This window comes from Calonectris borealis, chromosome Z, assembly GCF_964195595.1.
Source record: "Calonectris borealis chromosome Z, bCalBor7.hap1.2, whole genome shotgun sequence".
NCBI lineage: Eukaryota > Metazoa > Chordata > Aves > Procellariiformes > Procellariidae > Calonectris > Calonectris borealis.
Genome location: NC_134352.1, coordinates 84088214 through 84109112, shown reverse-complemented (window position 1 = coordinate 84109112; position 20899 = coordinate 84088214). Strand labels below are relative to the sequence as shown.

The 20899-nt window shown below is 41.7% G+C and overlaps 1 protein-coding gene across 8 annotated transcripts in view; it reads left to right on the top strand.

Moving 5' to 3' along the window:
* The window catches only part of LOC142075247 (dymeclin), a 222356-nt gene that overhangs the window by 185850 nt on the left and 15607 nt on the right, over positions 1–20899 (top strand). For 7 of the 8 annotated variants that reach the window (XM_075136337.1, XM_075136338.1, XM_075136340.1 and 4 more), the window contains one exon: positions 5206–5319. In XM_075136337.1, coding sequence (XP_074992438.1) covers positions 5206–5319 — 114 coding nt within the window. Of the gene's footprint in view, positions 1–5205; positions 5320–6278; positions 6550–20899 lie in introns of those variants that run through there. The other variant, XM_075136342.1, reaches the window with a different exon arrangement.

The window sequence follows — 20899 nt, the reverse complement described above, 5'->3', positions numbered from 1 at the left end:
ACATGCCTCCATTTCAGAGGTGGTCTATAATTTGGGCAGCAACCTCAAATGTGTCAGGAATTTGGTGGAGGCTCTTCCTTAGCAATTCCTAAAGATGAGTTTGGTTCGTGGCCATCGTGAGAACTCGCTGGCTTCCATTACTTTCCTATTTCCTATGAGCTAGTGATAGATATCGTGTGGTTGAACAGGCTTAACTAGGAGCTGCTAGAATTTTGTTTGCAAAATAATCTGATAGAAATCAGGAGGTCGGGAGCAAGGGTTTAGTGATGCAAAGGATTCGATTGATGCAATTTCCTACTAGGAATTTAATTCTCTGAACATATTTCCCTGCTAGATTTTAAAATCTGTTGAGTTGGCTTGGCTCTGGCATAGCAACTCCTATTTCAAGACCTGCAGGACTTGGAGTGAACATTAGAACTGATCTTTCATGGTTTTCCTTAAAATACCCATAGAAAAACCTTGATCCTGCTAGTTACGGCCGGCTAAATACTTTAAGTGATTTTTTTTTTTCTTTTTTCTTTTTTTTTTTCCTCCCCACTCCTACCCACTTTCTTTGCTAGGAGTGGGGAGATAAGAAGAGCAGAGTACCTTGAAAAGTTCATGTATCTTTGAACATGCTCCTAGTTTCAAGGTGAATCTGAAAAACTTCAGTACTTCAAGTTTGCTGATAAACCTTTTGTGTTTCTCCTGCTATTGAATCACCTGAAGCCGTTTCGTCCCTTCTTAAATCAGCGAGGGTTGGCTTTGCCTCACTTTTGCTCCAGGACAGAAGGTATGACTATCGGCTGCTGAACATAGCTGTGATTTATGTTTTCCTAAAGAAGATACTTAGCTGAAGTGCTAATCCTGCGGTACTTTATGACAAGAGGTTTGTTTTCTCCTTTTCTTCTCCTTTCAGTGTGCCGTCAGTACAGCGTGTTACTCTACCAGGGGTGAACGCGGCTGGAAATGTAAAATAGCCGATGTCAAAATGTGCGTCTTTCTCTTTTCATCACCTTCCAGAGGAAAAAAAAAAAAAAAGACAAAAAAGGAATCAGAACTTTTTCATTTGGTGCCAAGTTATTTTTTTTTCTCTTTTGCAGAGTTAACCTTGACAGTGGCGGGCAGAGGAGGCAGCAGTGAATCGCGCTGTTATTTTTAGCTATGGAGAAAGCGAGGAGCTGTGGTGTGTGTTAGTTAGGCTGCGGCACTGGCTGGGAATGGGCTGGGGCATCGCAGCACTTCAGCATCCGCTGAAAGAATCCAAGTGGAGAAAACATCTTGTCCTTGATAGCTCTGCTGCTTGGTGCATGCTCTAGTAAATAGAAATATTTCTTCACTTCAGCCTTTCAGCCCTATTGAAAACAATAGATGGGTGAAATAATAGACGTTGTGGTTATTCCCTCATAATCTTAAAAAAAAAGTCCAAAAACTACAATGTCTCTTTTAAATCATTCTAGCTTTCTTGCAGCACTTTTCATCTCTGGAAATACTTTGTAAATTTATTGTTTAGAAAACAAAAGGACTAAAGATGAGTCTCTTAGGGAAAATTGACCTCTTAAATGGAGAAGCTTTATGAAAACCAATTTTGGAAATCACTATAGAAAACAGTTTTTGTGTAGAGATCTTGAGTATATTAATGGTGTATTAATACAAAGCCTGGAAATCCCTGAGCTGATGGTGACCAAGCCATGTCGCTGCATGCCCCTCGCGCCGCGCGGCTGGGTAGCTTGCACAACCAGAATCAGGTTCTCCGCACAGGGCAAGGTGCTGCAGATACACCGTTTTATCTGGACGCGGATAAGATATTCCTGATGAGGGGTTGTCTAATCCAGGATTAGACGTGCCTTTTAATCTTTGTTAATATGGAAGCCAGATTCGAGGAAGAGCTTTTTAAAACGGGTTATGTGCCTTGCATGGAGAGGGCCTTTCAGCGCGCAGCATGACTTGGATACGAGAAATTCACAGCGACTCGTTAAGTTTCTTGTAATTCTTCTTCTTAAGCAGTCTTTGCAGTTATTTTCTGTTTTCTTAGACCAGTTGCCCAAATAATTAATGAGAAAAATAATTTTTAGAATATCAAAAAATGGACACCGTAAGGAAAAAAAAATGTCCATCTCTCAGTCTAGTTCGTTTGCCCGGAGATTTGCTTTTTTCTATACATTACAGTAATATGCTCAGCATTGGGTTTTAAAGCATGTGCTAGAACTTGAAACTCATTTAATATTATCCAGCCAGTTTGCTTTTTCTCGTTCGTTTTCTTAAGTGGACAAGGAGTTGAAATCTGTTAATTTTCATGATTATTTTAAATGCAGCTGTTACTTATGTGTGGAAGGTAATTAAAGCTCTTTCAAAGGAGAAGGCTACTCTTCCTTAATATTATGTTAAGCTTTTATATTTCTATATTTGGGCAGATTACTAGGTAAAGTGTTAGACCTTCTGCTACAGAAGAGACGGGAGCTTGGGCAGTAGCGATGAAATGCTGGATGCTTTTTGGATGCTTTTTGGTTTTATTACTGATCTAATGGTAATAAGCAAATGCCTCTTGTAGGATCTCCTCTGTATAACTCATCTTTCCCCGCCCCCCCTTCTCCCTCCCTTCCCCCCCTTTTTTTTTTCTTATTTCATTGGGGTACTTATTGGGTACCTGAGTATCTCATTGGGGTACTGTACTATCAGGGTTCCTATCAAGAATTACTCCAATTCTATATTGTCTGAAGTAGTAAGGCAAATAATGCTTAGAGATAAGTAGTATTATTTAAATACATATTTTTCATTTCAGTCTTCCACTGCGTACCAAAAATAGCCATTCAAGGTTCTGTGAAATGCTGACATAGCCTGAAAACACTGGAAGCCTATCGCACTTTTGTTCTGTGTGAAATATAACTCAACCAAGATTAGTACCTTTACCACAAAAACATAAAAGTCTTTTAAAAACATGTTAAGATTGGAGGCTTTGACTTTCCAAAATAGGAAACGCCAGAATTCAGGTAGTATCTGTGAGCTTCATTCAGTTTTTTTATGCGTATGCATTATGATAGTATTTTATCCTTTTGATTAAAAGCCGAATATTAAATTTGGCTTTTGTTGTGGTTTAGCAGAACTTGAGCTAACAAGGCAGCACTAGTGGGATGGATGCTCTGGGTGAGCCTGCCCTGGGCGAGGATAGGTTTCACCAGTGATTACTGACAACAGAGGAGTCTTGAAGTGCAGGAAGATGGGTTTTTTTCTTTCGAAGTTTGTGGGCAACTTGCTCGTTCCTCTGTGAGCTGTGTATCCTCTACCAGCAATTTGTCCCAGACTCTATGCCAAAACCATGTCAGCCTCGCGCCGAGGTCCTCGCGCTCTTTGCGCAAGCTGTTTCTTGCCATTTTCCTCTGTAATTTCTGGTTCCTCCCTCCACCTCCTTTGCTTATGAACTCAGCACATCTTCCTACTCCTGGTTTTTTCCAAGGATCAGAGATCACAGCGCTACAGCGGGTCCTTATCTGTAAGAATGTCAAACCTACCTGCCGCATCTGCCAGAGGCAATGAAATTCTCCCTTTTATTCAAGTACGGAGATAATCGTAAGGACAGCACAGAAGGTTAAACCTCAATTTTCTCTTGACTGATTTCCACACATCTGTTGTTTAAAACAAAACAGAACCAAAAAAAAAAAACCAACAGACCACAACAACCCCAAAAAGCAACTTCCAGCAACCGTCATCTGTCTCTATCTCGCTTGGTGCTTCAGTTTCTAGAGAAAATTGGTCTGCGATCCAGCAAATCTACCTGCTCAAAACACGGGCTAGGGTTTCGGGGATCACAAGAGAGGAACAACAAATTTGAATCTCACAGTAATCAAGCCATCAGCTGTCTTTGTTTTATTAACAGCAGCTGAGCTGGGAGGCATAATTAGGGTAATGGTTTCTGGCTCCAGCTGTGTCTCACTGCAGAACAAAGAGAGCTCAGCAGAGATTTTGTAGTATCATACACTTTTCCCCCCTTCTGCTTGGGAGAATTAACAAAGATGACTCGATGTGCTGGAGGTTGGGATTCAGATACAAGTGGACATCAGTACTTTTCAGAGGAGAGATGTCCAAAGCCTACAAGATATCAGGGAACCAACATGTGCAGTGCGTGGAAGCTGTGCGTGGCTCCAGCCAAGGGGTAGCTGGGTGCTCACGTGTGCATGGGCTCTACCAAGTGGCTCTGACCATCTTGTGGTACTTTCAAAGGACTCTTAGTAGGTGTTGAAATTTTGCCCCATACCCTTTTTGCATTGTTTTGAGTTTCGGATCCCCTGCGTGACTGATGAGTTCCTCTGGGATAAGGGATGGGGTTTGCAAAGTGTGCTCTTTTTGGATGAAAGGAGCTATAGAAATGAAGGTTTTCTGATGTCCCACATGGAGAACTGCCGGTGGGATGTCTGCTTCTGGTGTGACCTACTGAGCTTGGAGAGGGATAAAAGTTAAAGCCTGACCTAACTGTGTTCTAGCTAACAAGGACCAGCTGGGTCACAGAAAGGGGGTGGGGAGAGAAATATGGTGAAAAGCAGCTTGGCCTCACCAGGGAGATGCATGGAGGATGAGAGCATTGAAAGGGAACGTACAGGTCCTCGGGCCTGGAACCTGTGATGGAGAAGGTACATGGGGGACTTCGGGTGGTTAATTTGGGGAGAAGAGGAGCTTTGTGGGCTTTTCCCCCTCTTTCCCCCCCCTTCCAACTGCTATGGCTTTGGATGCTACAAAACCCCCAGGCAAGTCATGTAGACTCTTGTAGTTGTATTGAGATATTTAATAGTTGTCTTAAAGCCTTCTGTCCAGGAGTCATTGAAAGTGTAAGGATTTTACTTTAATGCTTGAAAATGAAAGTAAATTTCTAGCCCAAACTATAAAAGCTAGTCTGGAAGGCCTCGAAAATCCTGACGTGCAGAAGTACTGACAGATAGAAATATAAGCGTATGTCAGTGCACAGTACTTGAAAATGTAAATTTATTAATTCAGCTGTGTGTGTTAAATTGTAAAATCATCTATCCGTTAAAAATGACTGCAGGAGAATACTGATAATTCTGCTAATTTGACATTAACGAAATCTCCCTGGCTGCGACACAAGCAATAACATGATTATTCTTTACAAAATACAGATACGTTGATCCAGGGAAAGAAGATGACAGCTTCGTGTGTAAATTGATACAAAGATCTCTTCTTTTCTATTTATTTCTGTGCTCTGATTTTTCATTCCAGGTGATCAGCTTTTTCAGCTCCCGATTAGAGCAAGCTGGAGCTGAGCTGTCAGTGGAGCGAGTTCTGGAAATCATCAAGCAAGGAGCTGTTGCTTTGCCCAAAGACAGGCTAAGAGTAAGTGCTCAAGACCTCATCAATTAATGTGTACTGTTCCAATCAATTACATACATACCCTTTATATCCATAACGTCAAAAGATCATTTCTCCTATCAATAGCGGCAGATAAGGGGTTGCATTGTGGATTGCCATATGTGTCTGTTTTAATTTCAATTCCTAATTTGTGCTAACTGTTTGGATGAGTTTTCTTGATTAGTTATTAAATTGAAGCGTGTGGAGGAATTAACATTTGCTGAGGCTAAGGTTTTCTTCATCATATCTCGAAGGTGCAATCACACCTCTCCATCCATTGTTTAGTTAAGCTGTAACCAAACTTTGATCTTTTTTTTTTTTTGTTAACTTAAGTCTTCTTTCTCTAGTGCTCTGCACCTCCACCTGGGTCTATATAAAATGCTACAAAGATAAATTTCTGGGACTTTAGTTAAGAATTAACCAACCTACTGAAAATCAGTTCAGAACCTGTAAGTCTCGTCAGCGTGATAATGAACTTTCTGTCTAATCCTGAGCAGACCCCTTCGTTCTCTTCTGAGAATCTCTCAAATCTTATGAGGGATTTACCAACTTGACAGGTTTTGTGAGGCTAAAATCCATTAATGGCTCTGTGATGTTTAAATACTGCAATAATGAAATCTGTGTAAGTAGGTAAGTAAGCAAATGGGAGTTATATGTGTTTTTTAAACACACAACGCATTTTCTTCTCCATTATGCCAAGTGTATTTTAAATACTGTCTGCTTTCTGCAGAACCATTTTTGTTCCTACTCCATGATAAGAGAGCAGGAGCATCTTCTCACGATCCACTTCTTTTGTGATAACTTTAGGAAAATATCATCTGATAAGGCACACTGAGTACACACGGCCATTGGCGACGGCTGGTAATTTATTTATACCTTGGTAATTTTAAAACACCCAGTGGGAATAGTCTAGCTGGCTGCATATACTAATGTCTTTCCTACAGTTCCCTGTGTCCCTGAGATGGCACGTATTTAGTCGCTCGGACTGAATTACTGCGGGAGAGATTGGTCTAAAGTCCGAGTCCTGAGCCGCAGTACAGGAATAGCCTAAGTAACACCAGAGGAGTTGTTGGATCCAAATCCAGCCCTTCAGGTTGTCTCCTTGCTCCGCTGTGATGCTGTGAATACAGAGAAACACTGGACCTTTTGCATTTTCTATGACAACTTATTCTTACGTGCAGATAATTAAAAGCTCTGATGTTAAGAGGCTACAGTGATTCCTTCTTGACGTAGAGCCATCGCTAAATAAACTCGCTGCTTACAAAAGAAAGGTTTTATCAGTTACTTAGTGTGCCAGATTGACTTGCATGTTGGGCCACAATTTAAAGAAATCTTGTTTCTGGAGTGAAAACCCATCAAGTTTAACTTTTCTGCATTAATGATACACAGCGTTCAAAATGACATGTTTATATTGCCACTTAAATCAACAGATCAAAATTTTTTGACAAGCGCCAAGCTCTGTAAGTCCTCACCAAGCAGTCGAGTACTTCCAATTTTAAGGATGCTTATAGTGTGACTTGGCGTGTGACCTTTCCTCCGAAGGACTTGAGTTTGGGGCCAGGGCTGCCAAGTGAACACAGTCAGTCTGGCACATAATTCTTCTACACTGCCCGCTTTCACCTACTGGATTTTATCCTTTTTTTTTCAAAATCCTTTTGCTGAGCAGCAGTTTGGCCAGAGCAGGTTACTCCTGCAGGGAGAAAAGTTGGTGACACTGACCTTGGTATCTGTAATGTCATGCATTAATTTGTAAATGCAAATAACATCCTTTCTTTGCACAGACAGTAATGATGAGCAGCACGTGATTCTCTCCTATAGAAATGACCTTGTGAGAATCCGTGCCCTCTGTCCTTGTACCTCTTCCTAGGAGTCTCCTCAGGTCTTCCCACTTCAGTCTCGGAGGTTTTCAGGGGAAGTATTCTAAAGCTTGACAAAATCATATTAAGATCAGAGTAAAGATACAGTTACACAATAACTCTGGCAACTCTGAGGAATTTCAGCAGCTAAATAAAGTAGAAAGCTTTAATCCACATGTCTTTAATGACACTCTCTGGGCACGTCTGGATGGGTGGGAGCAGCCCTACCCACAGTCGCGTTGCCTGCACAGTAGGCTCCGTGGTGTTTGCATCGCTAAGCTCACATCTGCGAGCTGGAAGCTGTCTAGCTGCGTAGACCAACTAATATTGCCTGATGAAAGGATATTTTTCTAACGCAGGCTGGCTTGGGCATAGCCAATTCAGAGAAGTGGCTTCTGGATAGGAGCTGGCTTGTGCCTGGCCAGCTTGGACAATGTGTGGAGGAATTATGGGTCTGTTGCATCTGGGTTGACGTGACCTACACGTAATTACGACATGCAAAGCTGTGGAGTTTATTCCTAGAATTTATAGATCAGCTTTGCAGTTAATTGCTAATTAATTTTCAAGCCAGTCTTGCTTTTTGCCATAACATACTGAAGTGCTCTAAAGTACAAGAGACCCCGCAGAGATATTACTCCTACCTCCTAGAAATTACCATCTTCAGCTGAAGCACTCTGAGGGAGGCGGTTGAAACATGAAGAGGTTATGATTTGGAAAAATGAGAACTGAAGCTTTTACTCACTTGCTTCCCTGCAGTTCAGACAATGGTGGTTTTTTTCTTATTTATAAGTACCTAATGTACGCACAGATAAATACAGTGAATGTTTTCAAGTTGCTTATCTCGGCCTTTGTCGAGGAAGTGAGCATTCAAGAGGCGTTACATGTATTCAGATCTTGAGTCTGTTGCTTAGACCATAGTTCAAACATGAATAAACGTCAACTAAAAATAACAGCACTTAGAGCCACGATCCTGATCTGCATAATGGTGCTTATCAGTTTTGTAGCACACCCTGGTACTCCTGCTCCCTTTCTCTGTGGGAAGCAACATGGGATGAAAAGTGAGCATGTGTGTTAGCAGTAGGTCTTTTTTTTTTTTTTTTTTTTTTTTGTATGTGTGTTAGGAAAGATATCCTGCGTTTTCTTAGCAAATAATTACTGGGAAATGGGGCATCTAACTCGTATTTTCCTTCCAGTCCTGGAGCAATCTGACTGGAGACAAACAATATAATTAACATTATTTTAAGCGTATGCTTTTAGCCGTGTACTGTGAAAGGCAGGGAAAGTCCAAGCTGAGTAATTAGCCTTTTAGAAGACTTCTGCATAAACAGAGAGATAAAGGGCAGGTGCTGAAATCAAGAGCTGGTTATTTCTCCTTCAGACTGTGGGAGGAGATAAATGAAGTTAATATGCCCGGGACGGAGGCAGAAGCCACGGCGTGGAGATAGAGCTGTCTCCTTCGCAGACGAGCAGCCCACAATCCAGGCTCCCTGTTTTATTGCAGAAGCTTATTAAAGGCAATTTAGAGATCATAGTGATAGGTGAAAATTGGCCTCATTCTTTCTTTATTTTTATTATTTTTTTAAAGGTCTCAGGCTGCCTTTCTTCCCGTTGGTGAACTATCTGTACTTTCAGGATTAGGAGCGTGAGAGAAGTGGGACTGTGTCTGGAGTCTGCGAGTTATCTCGGGATTTCAAGGGGAGTTAGCCAGCAGATAACCGCTCTTTTACAATAAGTGGGAAAACTTGTTTCGAATGCCAGCCAGTGACTGGAAGCTGACATTTGGGCTCATGGAATGATCACACTTGGGAGGCCACGTTTAATGCTTTAGAAAAGAAAAGTTCCCATTAGCTAAGCCACTTAAGGCAGAGATTTCATTTTTGTGAACACATTCTGAGCTGTTTTTCTCCTATTCCTTTTCTCCCTGTGTCAATGAGTATTTTGTCATCAGTGTGCATTCTGTCATACGTTCTTGATGTGTTATGCAGATATGCCGTTATGCCATTAACTCGCACCTTTTTGGTATGGTACAAAATTTAATATTTATTGAAGTGCATTCTAGTTCGACAGGCGTTAAAATTTCACAGAATATGTAAAAGGAGCAGAGGTAAAAGCCTTCAGTCTCTTGACAGAACAAGTTTCGCTTTAGGTGTTAAAAGCACTTTTCATAGATTTCCCCTTCTATTAACGACGTACTTCCAACTCCTTCAACTTCCATTTGTTTCATTGGAGAAAGCCCCTAATCATCGAGGCACCGGAGCGCAGGGGAAAAGGGTAAATTGTCATCGGAGTGATGGTAGATACCGCCTGGCAGCTGAACCAGAACAGCTTTTTGTCCCAGGCACGTCACCCCGCTCCTGGGGAACCAGCGCCAACACCAAAAGTTCGGCTACCAAAAGCGTCATAAAAATACCATGGTTGTTGGCTGAGGTGGCAGTGAATTCGACGGGGGACATCAGGCGTAGGTACTTTCAACTCTGGAAAGAAGGTATAGCCATAAAAGAAAGTGCATGTGAAGTCCCCAAAACTGAGGGAGTCTAAACAGTCTCTCGGTTTAGCTACGGAGCTCTCTGGAAAGGTTGCCCTGTTTCTGCGGATGCTCCTCCTAGGGAGGAGACATCAACTGTTCAACAGTCATTGGTAGTGTCACACCTAGTGTCACACCAGGCGGAGGGGCAGGACGTGGGCAGCACTCACACGGCGCCCCAGATTGCGAAGGTAAATGGTAGCATTTTATATGTATGCATCCTACCTAACGTGATGTTGATCCTAAGAGACCATCTTCTGTTGCCCCGTCTTCCATTACAGTTGCTCCTGATGATGGTGGTTTTTTCCAGAGTCCTGATGTCCTTAGTCCTCAGTGGTTGTTATTTGGCCACGGCAAGATGCTGGCTTCAGAATCCAGACCAGTGGTCTTTAATGATCCAAATTAAACCTTGGGGCAGATCTGTAATTCATAAGCTATGTACAGCTTTCTTGCATTTGTTTTACTGCTGTAACAGTACCTCACTACCACGGGTTTTAGGTAGAAGACTGCACAAATTAACTCTATGACATTGTAAAGAGGTAGGGGCAGAGGAGCTATGGAGACAGCAACTCCTTTACAGAGCTCTAGGGCATAGCGGTAAGCAAGAGAGACAGAAAACTTCCTTAAAAAATAAATTCATCAAATTCTTCCTGATATTTATGTTTTTCTGGCTGAAGGGTCAAAGATCTTACTACAGTGGAAGCCAATTGTGTCTAATACATCCTTAGGTCTGATGCTAGGCAGGCATCTATAATGCAGGCTTCCTTTTGCTGACCCTCAACTGCCGTTAACCCTTAACCTGAAGAAGATCGCATTAGTAAGAGAAGTATAAGAAACTTTTAAACACAGTGCTTTTTGGGCCTTTCCAAAACACCAAACATATGCTAAGGTTAATAATATTTATGGATTGTATATTTCCTTCTGACAATTTATACCCTCAATTAAGATGTCAAACTTCCCTGCTTCCGTGAACTGACCTGTAAGTGATGAACAATAATTCACGTTTCTTTTGAAGGCATTTGTTTTAGAGGTCAGATTCCCAGAGACCTCGGGTAGAGAAGAATATACTCCCCATCCCTTGAGAAATATGATTTTGGGTAATCAAAATTCCAGGAAAATGATCTTGAAGGTTTTGATGGGCTTTGTGGTCAGAAAATAACTTATCATCATGAAGCTGTGAGTAGGCAGTCAAAGACATGTCTGCACTCAGCTGACTCTGGCTAATCTTAAGTGGGATTATAAACCTGTCTGTCTGAACCAGGGCAAACCCTTATGCAGGTGCTTTTCCATTAATATAAGCCCAGCTACTTAAATTGTTGAGAGTGAGTTGAAACTAAACTGAATGACACCACTTTATAATAAGTATGTCCAAGCAGGAGTTTATATCATTTAAATCTATTTAATTAAATGGTGCAAACTTGTTTGTAGGCAAGATCTAAAGTATGTGAAAAATAGTATGGAAAAACTGTGACTATTATAGTACTTAAAGTTAGGTACTTGCTGATGTACTGCATCATATGGGAACTCTTGACTGTGCATTGCAAAAAGAAAGTCAGAAGTCAGGCTCTTAGCTCCATAATCCCAGAAAAGAACCAAAACTTTGGAGCTGTAGTTCAGAAATAAATACCACCGTCACTTTTGAACATTATAATCCACAGAAATGCTTCCTTAGTAGGAGGTAGACTTGAGTAGCTCATTAGAATATATAGCATGGTAACAAATTTTGCAGTGAAGGCCATATATATTTTTAAACAAAATTGCAGCCCTTATGCTTGTTTAAACATTTTTTTTATATGCCTGCTTATTTTTTTAACACTGAAGAAGCCAAGGCCAAAGCAAATTAGCTTTACCATCTGTGGATTAGAAGTCTTTGAAATCTGGTGACTCCTTTTGTTCCCTGGTTAAAAGTGGATTTCAGCAGTCTTTAGAGAGACTTGTTTGTAGCTATATAATGCAAATACAGTTGATGAGTTGGATTGAATACTAACAACACTTCATTTTCAGAAGCATCCTTCACGTAAGATAGAAGAAATCTGTTAACTTAGAAGCTTTAGGGAAAATGAAATAAATTATACTGCAGTCCTTTGAAATGTAGTTTGACTTGAAACTTGCAATCCATGGAAAGCCATGGAGCTTCATATTGCTGGACTCCAGACGTTTGAAATGTTGGCATAGTCTGGTAGTGTTGGTGAGTCACTTATAAAGCATATTTATTTATTTTTTTAAAGTTTGCTTTAATATTTTTAAGTAAAAAAACCAACCAGAACTCTTCATACAGTTACCATTCCAGTAGGTTTTTGCATGGATTTTGAATGTCATACATGTCAAGATTTGGTTTCCTTTGGTGTGGTGTAAGACGAGTCCTTTTGCACATAAGGTCTTCGTTACAGCTGAGTACATTATCTGTTTGAATATTGCCAGGTCTAACAGCGGTGGTGTGTACCGTGGCATTCACAACCTCTCTTTGGCACTCCCAAAGAGAGTTAGCTAACGCTGTAACCGATACCATATTTATATGTTACTCTCAAGGCTATTTGAAAGGGGGATGTGCTCTCCACCTCTCTCCAGGTGTCTTCTGAACGTGAAAATTATACAGTATCACATTTTTTAAATTACTTTTTTAGCATTTTGGGGAAGGGGAAGGGACCGAAAAAAAACCCCACCCCTCAAATGGCTCCAGGAAGCTTAGTTTTTCAGATGTGAATGCTCCTGAGAACCCAAACAAGTTAGGTTTGCTTTTACATAGCAGCTGTCAGTCAATTTTGGAATTAAAAACAGCTTTTTAACTTCAGTTTACTTCAGTGGTTATAGATTCTTCCATGGGGATGGAGAAAAATAAACAGTAACTTTTGGCATTGTTGACTAGAACAAGAAAAAAAAAACCAGTTATTTTATTTTGCTTGTCTGCCTGGCACAGAGTTAAAAACATATTAATGCTTTTCTGACACCTCCCTATGGAAGAGTAATATAAACATCATTGCAGCATCAGCATCGGAAAATATGCACTAGCAAACTCTTGAATCTCTGATCTTTAAACTGTTTCTCGTGTAATATCAGTTTCTTACTGTAAAGGAGCCAAAATCTCTTTGAACAGAAAATAATAATCATGCTTTCAACTTGGAGAGAGCACTGCATACAGCTTTTCAGAGAACTTCAACCTTGTTTTCTTTCTAGTCACCGAAACATTCATTGCTATATCCTAACGCTTCAGAGATCCATGGGAAAAATCCTGCTCTCACTGGAGAGTTTTGCTGTTGGCTTCAACACTCTTAAGGTTTTCAAGCCGTATCTTCACGCTTATGAGATGCCACCAGGCACGATGTGAGCAGGACACTGGGCAGGCGCCTAGGACTTTGCATATCCCGTGGTGGGGAGTATGTGGCTCGTACTGACCTGCGTTAATTAGGAGGGAAGAGGGACTATGCTTCGCTTTTCTCTGTCCCCTTCCTCCCTCGTTTCCCTGGCTGCTGTTTTGTAGGACTCGCATTGATTGAGCGGTAGCTCAGAAAATTGAGATGCTGCGTCCTGGCTTTGTCTTTGCTGTGTTGCTTTAAAGGACAGCATGGGACTGGTTTTTTGCACTGCATCACTGTAGATGTAAGGAGACCAGCCCCATCGCCTAAATCTGCAGTATTTCAAAGGGCTACCAAAGCTGTCCATGCCTCTGCAGGGCAGTCACGCCCACGGTGGTCAGCAGTCTGGTAAGGATCTCACAGCATGAGATCTTTGTGTTTCTTCCGATGCTGTGTGCGAAGAGAGCAGCAAAAATGAGTCTGTGAGCTTCTGAGCTTCAGCCAGCTTGGTTGAAGTGGGTTGAGGGAAGCAGCTGGAGGAGCGGAAGAGGTGGAGGTAGAGCCCTGTTAAATGGTGAACGATCAGCTCGAAAGAGCTGGGAGTGAGTCTTGGTTACCCACACTAAATCCATTCAGCTTTTGCAAGCTCTCGTGTTGAAACGGATGGTAAAATGTAAACTATTCAATGAGTAATTTCTCTTATACAGGTTATAATTGAAATAAGACACTGATGGCTAAATCCCTTCAATGTGCTTTGACTGCTCATTTTAGAAGTAGTATATGAATGCTAATATTACAGTGCTGGGTTTTGCTTACGCCAACCAGTCTGTGGTATACCATACCCTGCAGTATTATTCTCCATTTTAATGCTGCAGCCTGAAGAGAGAAGAAAGTAGACTACTTGTTTTCCTGCCATAGCGTTTCTTGCCCGTTCTGCAATGATGTGCATGGAGTCATCGCAATATTTGGTAAAAGCGTAGCAGTAGCCCCAAAATTATCAAGGATCCTTTCAGAGGCAGCAGTATTGTTAATATGAAAATGCTCTGAGAGAAGAACTGATCCTCTTCATGTCCCTTTCAGGAATTCTCATGGCTTTTCTCATTTGGGGTCTAAAATGTGCATTAAATAACATGAGTAAAGTCATGGAAGGAGCAGCAGAGATGGGACTCCTGGAGTTTGTTTGCTCTACGCATAGACCTTGGTGTGTCTGGGAGTCGTGCTCCGGTATTCCTCCAAGGCCATGTACTTGTTTACAATCCTGGGTAGGTAGTTAACATAGAGAACTGTCTTTTTTGATATTCTTAGCTTGTGTTTGTCACAGTCTTGAGCAGAATGCATCAAAGATCCCAGCAAAGCAATGAGTAGCGGTGTTGTGATAAAGGGCAGACTGAGTCAAGTGAGCAACATTTCCCTTGGGAGCAAGAAATAATTTATCCCAGGCTTTCCAGAGAACTAAAAGATGCAGTAAAACTGAATTCAGACACTTTGGTTGAGAACAAGCGTAGTATTTCTTTAGCTTCCCCAACTTCCTTTTTAGATATTTTGGGTTTCAGTGAAATGATGTTCTGCTTCCCAATAAGTCTAGAACCAACAGTACTTTCTCCCTGTCGCTGTGACATCTGGTTGTGCTGGGTAGCTAATCCATTGCAGACGTTGTTGCTATTATAAGCCTGCAAGCCACTTGAAAAGTTACCCAGAATTTTGGTAATGAAGGGCCTGAAGTTATTATTTGAGCTTCTCCCCCCCCCCCCCTTTTATCTTCCCTTCAGGGGTCATCAGACTGGCAATATTTTTTTTTACAAGCTCAAACTTTAGACTTTTAAAAGTTCAAATCTCTGTGTGTCAAGCTACTTGAATTTCCTGTAAAAATGGTGAAGTTGTGAATCAATTTGTAATAATATGAAAGCGAACAAACATTCAGGTTAACTCTGTATGAAAAGATGGCATTTAAATAGATCGGAAAATCACAGCTGAGCTTGTGTTGAGGCACATTTGTCATTTTGCAATTAGATCTGTTATTTACTGCTAAGATTCAGCAAGACTATCAATCACATTTATGAGGATAACTTTTCAAAAAATCAATTTAAAGTTTAAAACTGGGAATAGTTTAAATCTGAGACTGACGTTCAGCTTTCCACGTGACACAGCCTACAGTTCCTATTGCAAATGCATCCTTTGCAGTCTCACTAATGCCAAGAGACATCCAATAATGAATGATTTATCCTTCTCTATTTGGCTTTTTCCTGTTGGAAGGGCGGGGGGGAGATTCTAAACTCCAGAATACCAAGTCACTCCTAGCGCTTGGCTTTAAGACACATAAACAACGCAGACCGTTACAAGTTACATCCCAACGCCTGTTTTATACAACCATGTGTTTTCAGCCCGGTTGCTTAAAGTGGAATATAAGACGTGTGCTGGAGCTGGTTTATTTTTTCAGGGGATCCCGCGTGTCGATGAAGCGCTATCACGTTGCGCCGCAGCTCCGGCTCGAAATGGAGTCTGGCAGCGCCGGCGTTCGGATGGTGCCGTTTGGCTGGGCGGCGATAAGCAAAGAGACAGTCTGGCTCCTTCCAGGAGCCTCTCGGTCATGTCTGAGCTCTCGACAGTTCCCAAAGCCTCTGGCTGACTTTCCCCTGCGGACCGTTCATTTATCAGGAAATGAAATTGGTTACAGGATTTCGCACGTTGCCAAACCTCACTGACGAAATCGGGTTCGTTCCTACTTTCAGAAGTAGGAAGAACGCATTAACTCTTTGTGCTTGGTACTTGCTTTTAGTGCTTTTGCTGAAAAAAAAGCCAGGTTCCTTCTACTTTTTAAAGGTTTCTGGAAATTGCTGGCACATTTTCACCCTATATGACTGTACTACCAACGCAGCAAACTTGATAATTCTGCCTGTTACATTTGTTCCTCTGCATCACGGTTGCCACTGTCTTTATAAATATTGTTTTAGGACAGTTGAATTATTTTAACGTGAGATTTACCTACTGAATTCAATGTGTTCTTGCTTGAAATACATAGTCTAAAGTAGAAGAGGGCAAATTAAGATTTATTGAAAATACAAACAATGCTTTGTTGTTTACAGGGAGGTTTTAAAGCTGGTTATATAGTTTATAGAACCTTAACCAGAATTATATAGAAATACATCTTTAATTATGCAGGTGGGATGACAACAAAAAAACCCAAACGCAAACAGGGTGCAGTTATTTCTGAATGTATTGCTGTGTTTGCATGTAGTTAGAAACCCAGTTGTCTATGGCAACACAGCCGCCACTTCTTCTCGATGTTATTTGGAAGTCATTATTGTTCGTTATAGATCAAAAATCAAATGCACTTTTAAAACTCCCCAAACTGAGCGATAGCATTCAAATGCGTATTTTCCCGAGACTCGCCAAACTTCAGGCTGCTCTGAAGTTCGTAGGGTAGCGCTGGCTGGCAATCCCTTCTACCTGAGCAAGTTCTCAGTGGGGCAGATTGCAGCGAGGAATAAGAGCCATGTTATTTGTATGAATTTCTTTATATTGCGAGGTACTCCTAGTGATTTTGTATTTATCCAGTGGTCAACACCTGTCTCTGAAGACCCTATAGTTTTTGTCCCTGAGCAGCTGAGCTAACTGCTGTCATTCTCCTGTTGCAATACTCTGTGTGTGTGTTTAAGAGGGGATGGAGAAATGACCATGAGCAAGTTGTCGGCTGAGGGGTGCAGTTGGCTGTTTCTATATCACTTGAATCATTTCAGTTTGTGCAACGATGCGTTGCAGTGGGAGCGTTTCTATTGTAACGTGTCAATATGTTTTAATGCAATCGATAGTTGTAACCTCCTGTGTATGAAATTAATAAGCCCAGAGGTAAAGCACAGTGCACACATGGTAATTATTATGTCTGGAAGTGGTTGCTGCATTGATAGCAGTAGCAAGTAATACAGCCTTACTTAATTTCATTGCTTCTTATATGAAGATCCTGTAAACAGAATTTTTGCACTCTATTATATCCGAGCTCTTCCTCCTTTTTATTAAGAATGGGTCACTCTGAAAATATTTAGAGCTCCCTTAGCTCATTTAGCTTTGTTACAAGTTTGGATCCTTTGTCCGTAAACAAAAAGTTTGCTGAAAACAGCTTGTCTGCAACCTATGAAAGCGCTATGTAAGTCTCATCGTCACTGAGACTCAGCTGGTATCGCAGGATCCGCCTGTGGCTGATGCCAGCGAGGGACCCCGTTCCCAGCCTGCATCCTGCAAGGCTGAGCCGGTTCAGAGGAAGATAAGTAGATGACTTGCCCTCGTTGCTGACATAACTGAGACTCATAAAAATCAGATGCTTTCAGAGCTGTGTCTGCAGCTGAAGTTAACTTAAAAATATTACAAATTTAGCATTCTTTGCTTTTAAAAAAAATTGTGGTTTAGTAGTATAAATATGAAAAAACCAGACATTTTAAAATAGCGCACCATATACACTGAGAATTTCAGAACATCGATCCTTTCCATTCTGAACCAGGGAAGCCAGAAGATTGCTAAGGGCTGTGCACGCTTGGAGATCCCTCATGTCTATCGGTGAGAGACTATTGACGGTCAAGGCCGAAGTGGCACTAACACTCAAATCCACGCTTGCTTTATATGTTGAAAAATCAGCGAACCTGTCGTGGTCCCAAAAAGACCATTACTATCATCAGGGGAAGCTCCAAACAGTTTAATCCAGTTTCTTTCTTCAACCCTTGCATAAGATCGTCATTTTCTGTAATACCTACAAGATAAATGACTGGCTGAAAATAGACTAATTTGGAGTAATAGGTAATAATAACAATTGAATTGTATAAATGCAAATACAATGTAGGAAAACCTTACATGCCGGGTTTTCAGAAGCACTGGTGAGCGTTTCATTGGCTTCAGGATTATGGTGGCAGTTGTGGTTCTTAAATCCAATATTTTATGTATTTTTATTAGCTCCTTTACATCCTACTGGTAGTTTGATCACAGTTCTCTAGGAAAGATGCGTCCTCTGCATACATGGGGCTTTGTTTATCCTGCTGGAATCCAGAGAAGCAAATTTCATCCAGAGATGAAGGAATGCAGCAAGAGCTGGCTATTGCACAACAAGACAAGGTAGCTTGGGAGGGCGGTGCCTTGGGTGAGTGACTTGAGTAACAGTGATTCTGCAGTTCAGGAATGAGGTGCATTGGCCAAGATGAAGACGAAGGGTGGGCTAGCACGGGACACTCCTATTCCCAAGCTGTTGTCCACATGGAGACTAATATTTACATGGAGGCTTAATGTCTGTCCCCTCCACCCCTGAAAACTCTTCCAGTTACCTTTTGGAAGCTGCATTCTGGATTCAGTCACTTCATTCCTGAGTAATTGCTTTCTTCACAAAACGGAACAATTATGCTGGAGTGAAATCACCTTCTTCTGGAGTTACCCTAGCTGTTTCAGAAGAGCTATTCAATAATATGGTTGTGCAGCCTTCCACAGAAGTCTGGACAGCGTTTTGGTTATCCAAAACCAGTTTTGAGAATGAACTGAAAAGTTGAGATGACAAAGTCCTCTCTACCCAGCCAGGAGACATGTACTAGGTAATAATAACAATTTAATTGTATAAATGCAAATACAATAATATTATATTAATACAATAATATATATTGTTAGTGATTCTGAGACTAATTCTTCAAACCAAGAAAAATGTAAAAGGGAGAATAAACCCTTCTAGGAGCAGGGTGATCAGCAGTGCAAGAGTTTTGCTGTTCCCCGGTGTGTTTCTCCTGTGGTTGTCTTAACTCTGCCGTCACCTGGGTTTAGTCCGTCCTCTGCCACGCAGAACTGTAACTGCAGTTGTAGCCCCGTACCCAGCCGAGCTGAGGAATGTCTCAGCCTTGCCTGTGGCAGCTTGTGGATCGTAATTAACTGCTTCCCATTAAGACAACAGATGAGAATTCAAGCAGTTACATGCAGAGGCTTTAGAAGATGGAATAGTGTCCTATAACAACAGTTACTAAAGGGTGGCTTTTTTTTTTCTCCTTTCTGACCCAGGATTAGGCCATCAGGAAACTATCAATGTTGTAAAGTTAAGAATTCCTTTGAACCTGAACGGGAGCAGAGCTGGGGTCTGGGCAGAACAGGAGAAGGTGGAGGGTTGGTTATCAGGATTTTCAAATGCATCATGTGGCCAGGTAATAATAAAGTTGTTGATTCGTGTTTGCGATTAAAGTTCATCACAAAAAAAAAAAGGGGGTGAAAGAGCTGTTCGACAAGTAGCCTGGGAAAGAGCAGCACTGATAGGAGCACAGAATTGGCTGTTCAGCATTTGCTAAGGGTTTAGTTGGCATCCTTTCGCCCCCGGTGACAGAAACTAGGAAGGGAGTATGAAGGAAAGGATAACAAATGATAAGGAAGAAGCGGCAGCGGTACTCTCGTGGAGGCCGGTCAGCATTTGCCTTTTCTCCTGAAGTGGAGCAACAGATACAAAATTGCTGTTGTATAAAAATATCCAGCTATCTAAATATGAATCTTAAGAAATAAATATGTAATTCTTTATGCATCCTGTAGGGAGCAGAAAAATATTTCTGTAATGGACACAAGGGAAGTCCAGTGCAACAATCTTTTCCTTTCTTGAATCGGAAGAGTCTGGCTGTGCTCTCCTGGTGGCATGGTCAGCATGAGAGGGGCCCTCCAGCATCTTCATTTCGTGTCCGGTGAAAGATGCCCCAGCCAGTCCTTACCCAGGAGGAGGCTGTTTTGCAGTGATGAGCAGGAACCGGCACTGTTAGGAGAAAAAAGTGGTAAGTGGTGGCATTTTCCTACTGTCACCCAGGATGAGGGATGTTTTCCTTCCTGCTGCTCTCCAGATGGCAGAGCATCCTTGCACAAGGCATTGCCGGTGGTGATAAATGGGGGGCCTGATGTTAGGTGCTCTGCAAACTTTGTGCAGGGGGAAGGGTCAGGAGATGACATACAAACTCCAGTCACTAAAAGGAGCGTGGATTGCCAAAAGAGATCAATCAAAGATTTCTTTATGCACAACTGAACTCTGGTCTTGGCCTTTCATTGCACGAGACTGGAAGTGAGTGTAGCAACAGAATCTGATTTTTCCATGTGAGCTCTTGAGACGCTGCATTGCCTATCAGTGCATCTACTTTGATTTAGCTGTGCAATTTAAAAATAAATATTCCCTAAATTCAATTTTTCAGTGGCACATACAGAGATAGGGTCATTCTCTTACTTTATAGGAGGGAAGGGCACATATAGAGACTTTGAGTAGAAGAATTTAAACTTTCCAGAGATTGTAACGTGAAATGGTCTACCTTTGTGTATCTGGTTGTTTGTCTCCAGCTAATTTAAATTGGTTGATTTCATTGGTTTAAGGAAGCTACGACAAGAAAGAATTACAAAATATCAAGGCAGAAAGAAAGCACTGAAGAAATGAGAGGATGGGAAAGCAGGGTGAGACTTTCCAAGTCGCTCCCCATAGTAACAGATCTCTGACACTGGTAAACAACGTTTTGCGTGTATACGTTTCTCAAAACTACTTCCATTCTGCTAACCGCTCGCCTGCCACATAATTTGAACTCTGTTAAGCGTCAAGGATGATCTCGGTTTTTGAAAGAGAGCAGAGAGGAGCTTCCCTGCCCAGAGCTGCGGAGCTTTGCTGGCTTCGCAGCAGCTTGGCAGGAGCCCAGCGCTCATGAGCAGCCCATAACTCCCTGTCCAGTACATCTTACGGGAGGGCTCCGAGCCAGAGCCCATCCTCTATTAACTTAGGAGCTATACATTTGCTCAAGCTAAATAACATTTCCCAAGTTTCCCTCCTCCTCCTCCATACCCTAGAAAGCCACCCTATCCTTTTATTGCGTTTTTCGCTGTGACTAAATCTGCTTCGCATGTGTTGTGCAGCCTTCCCTTACTTA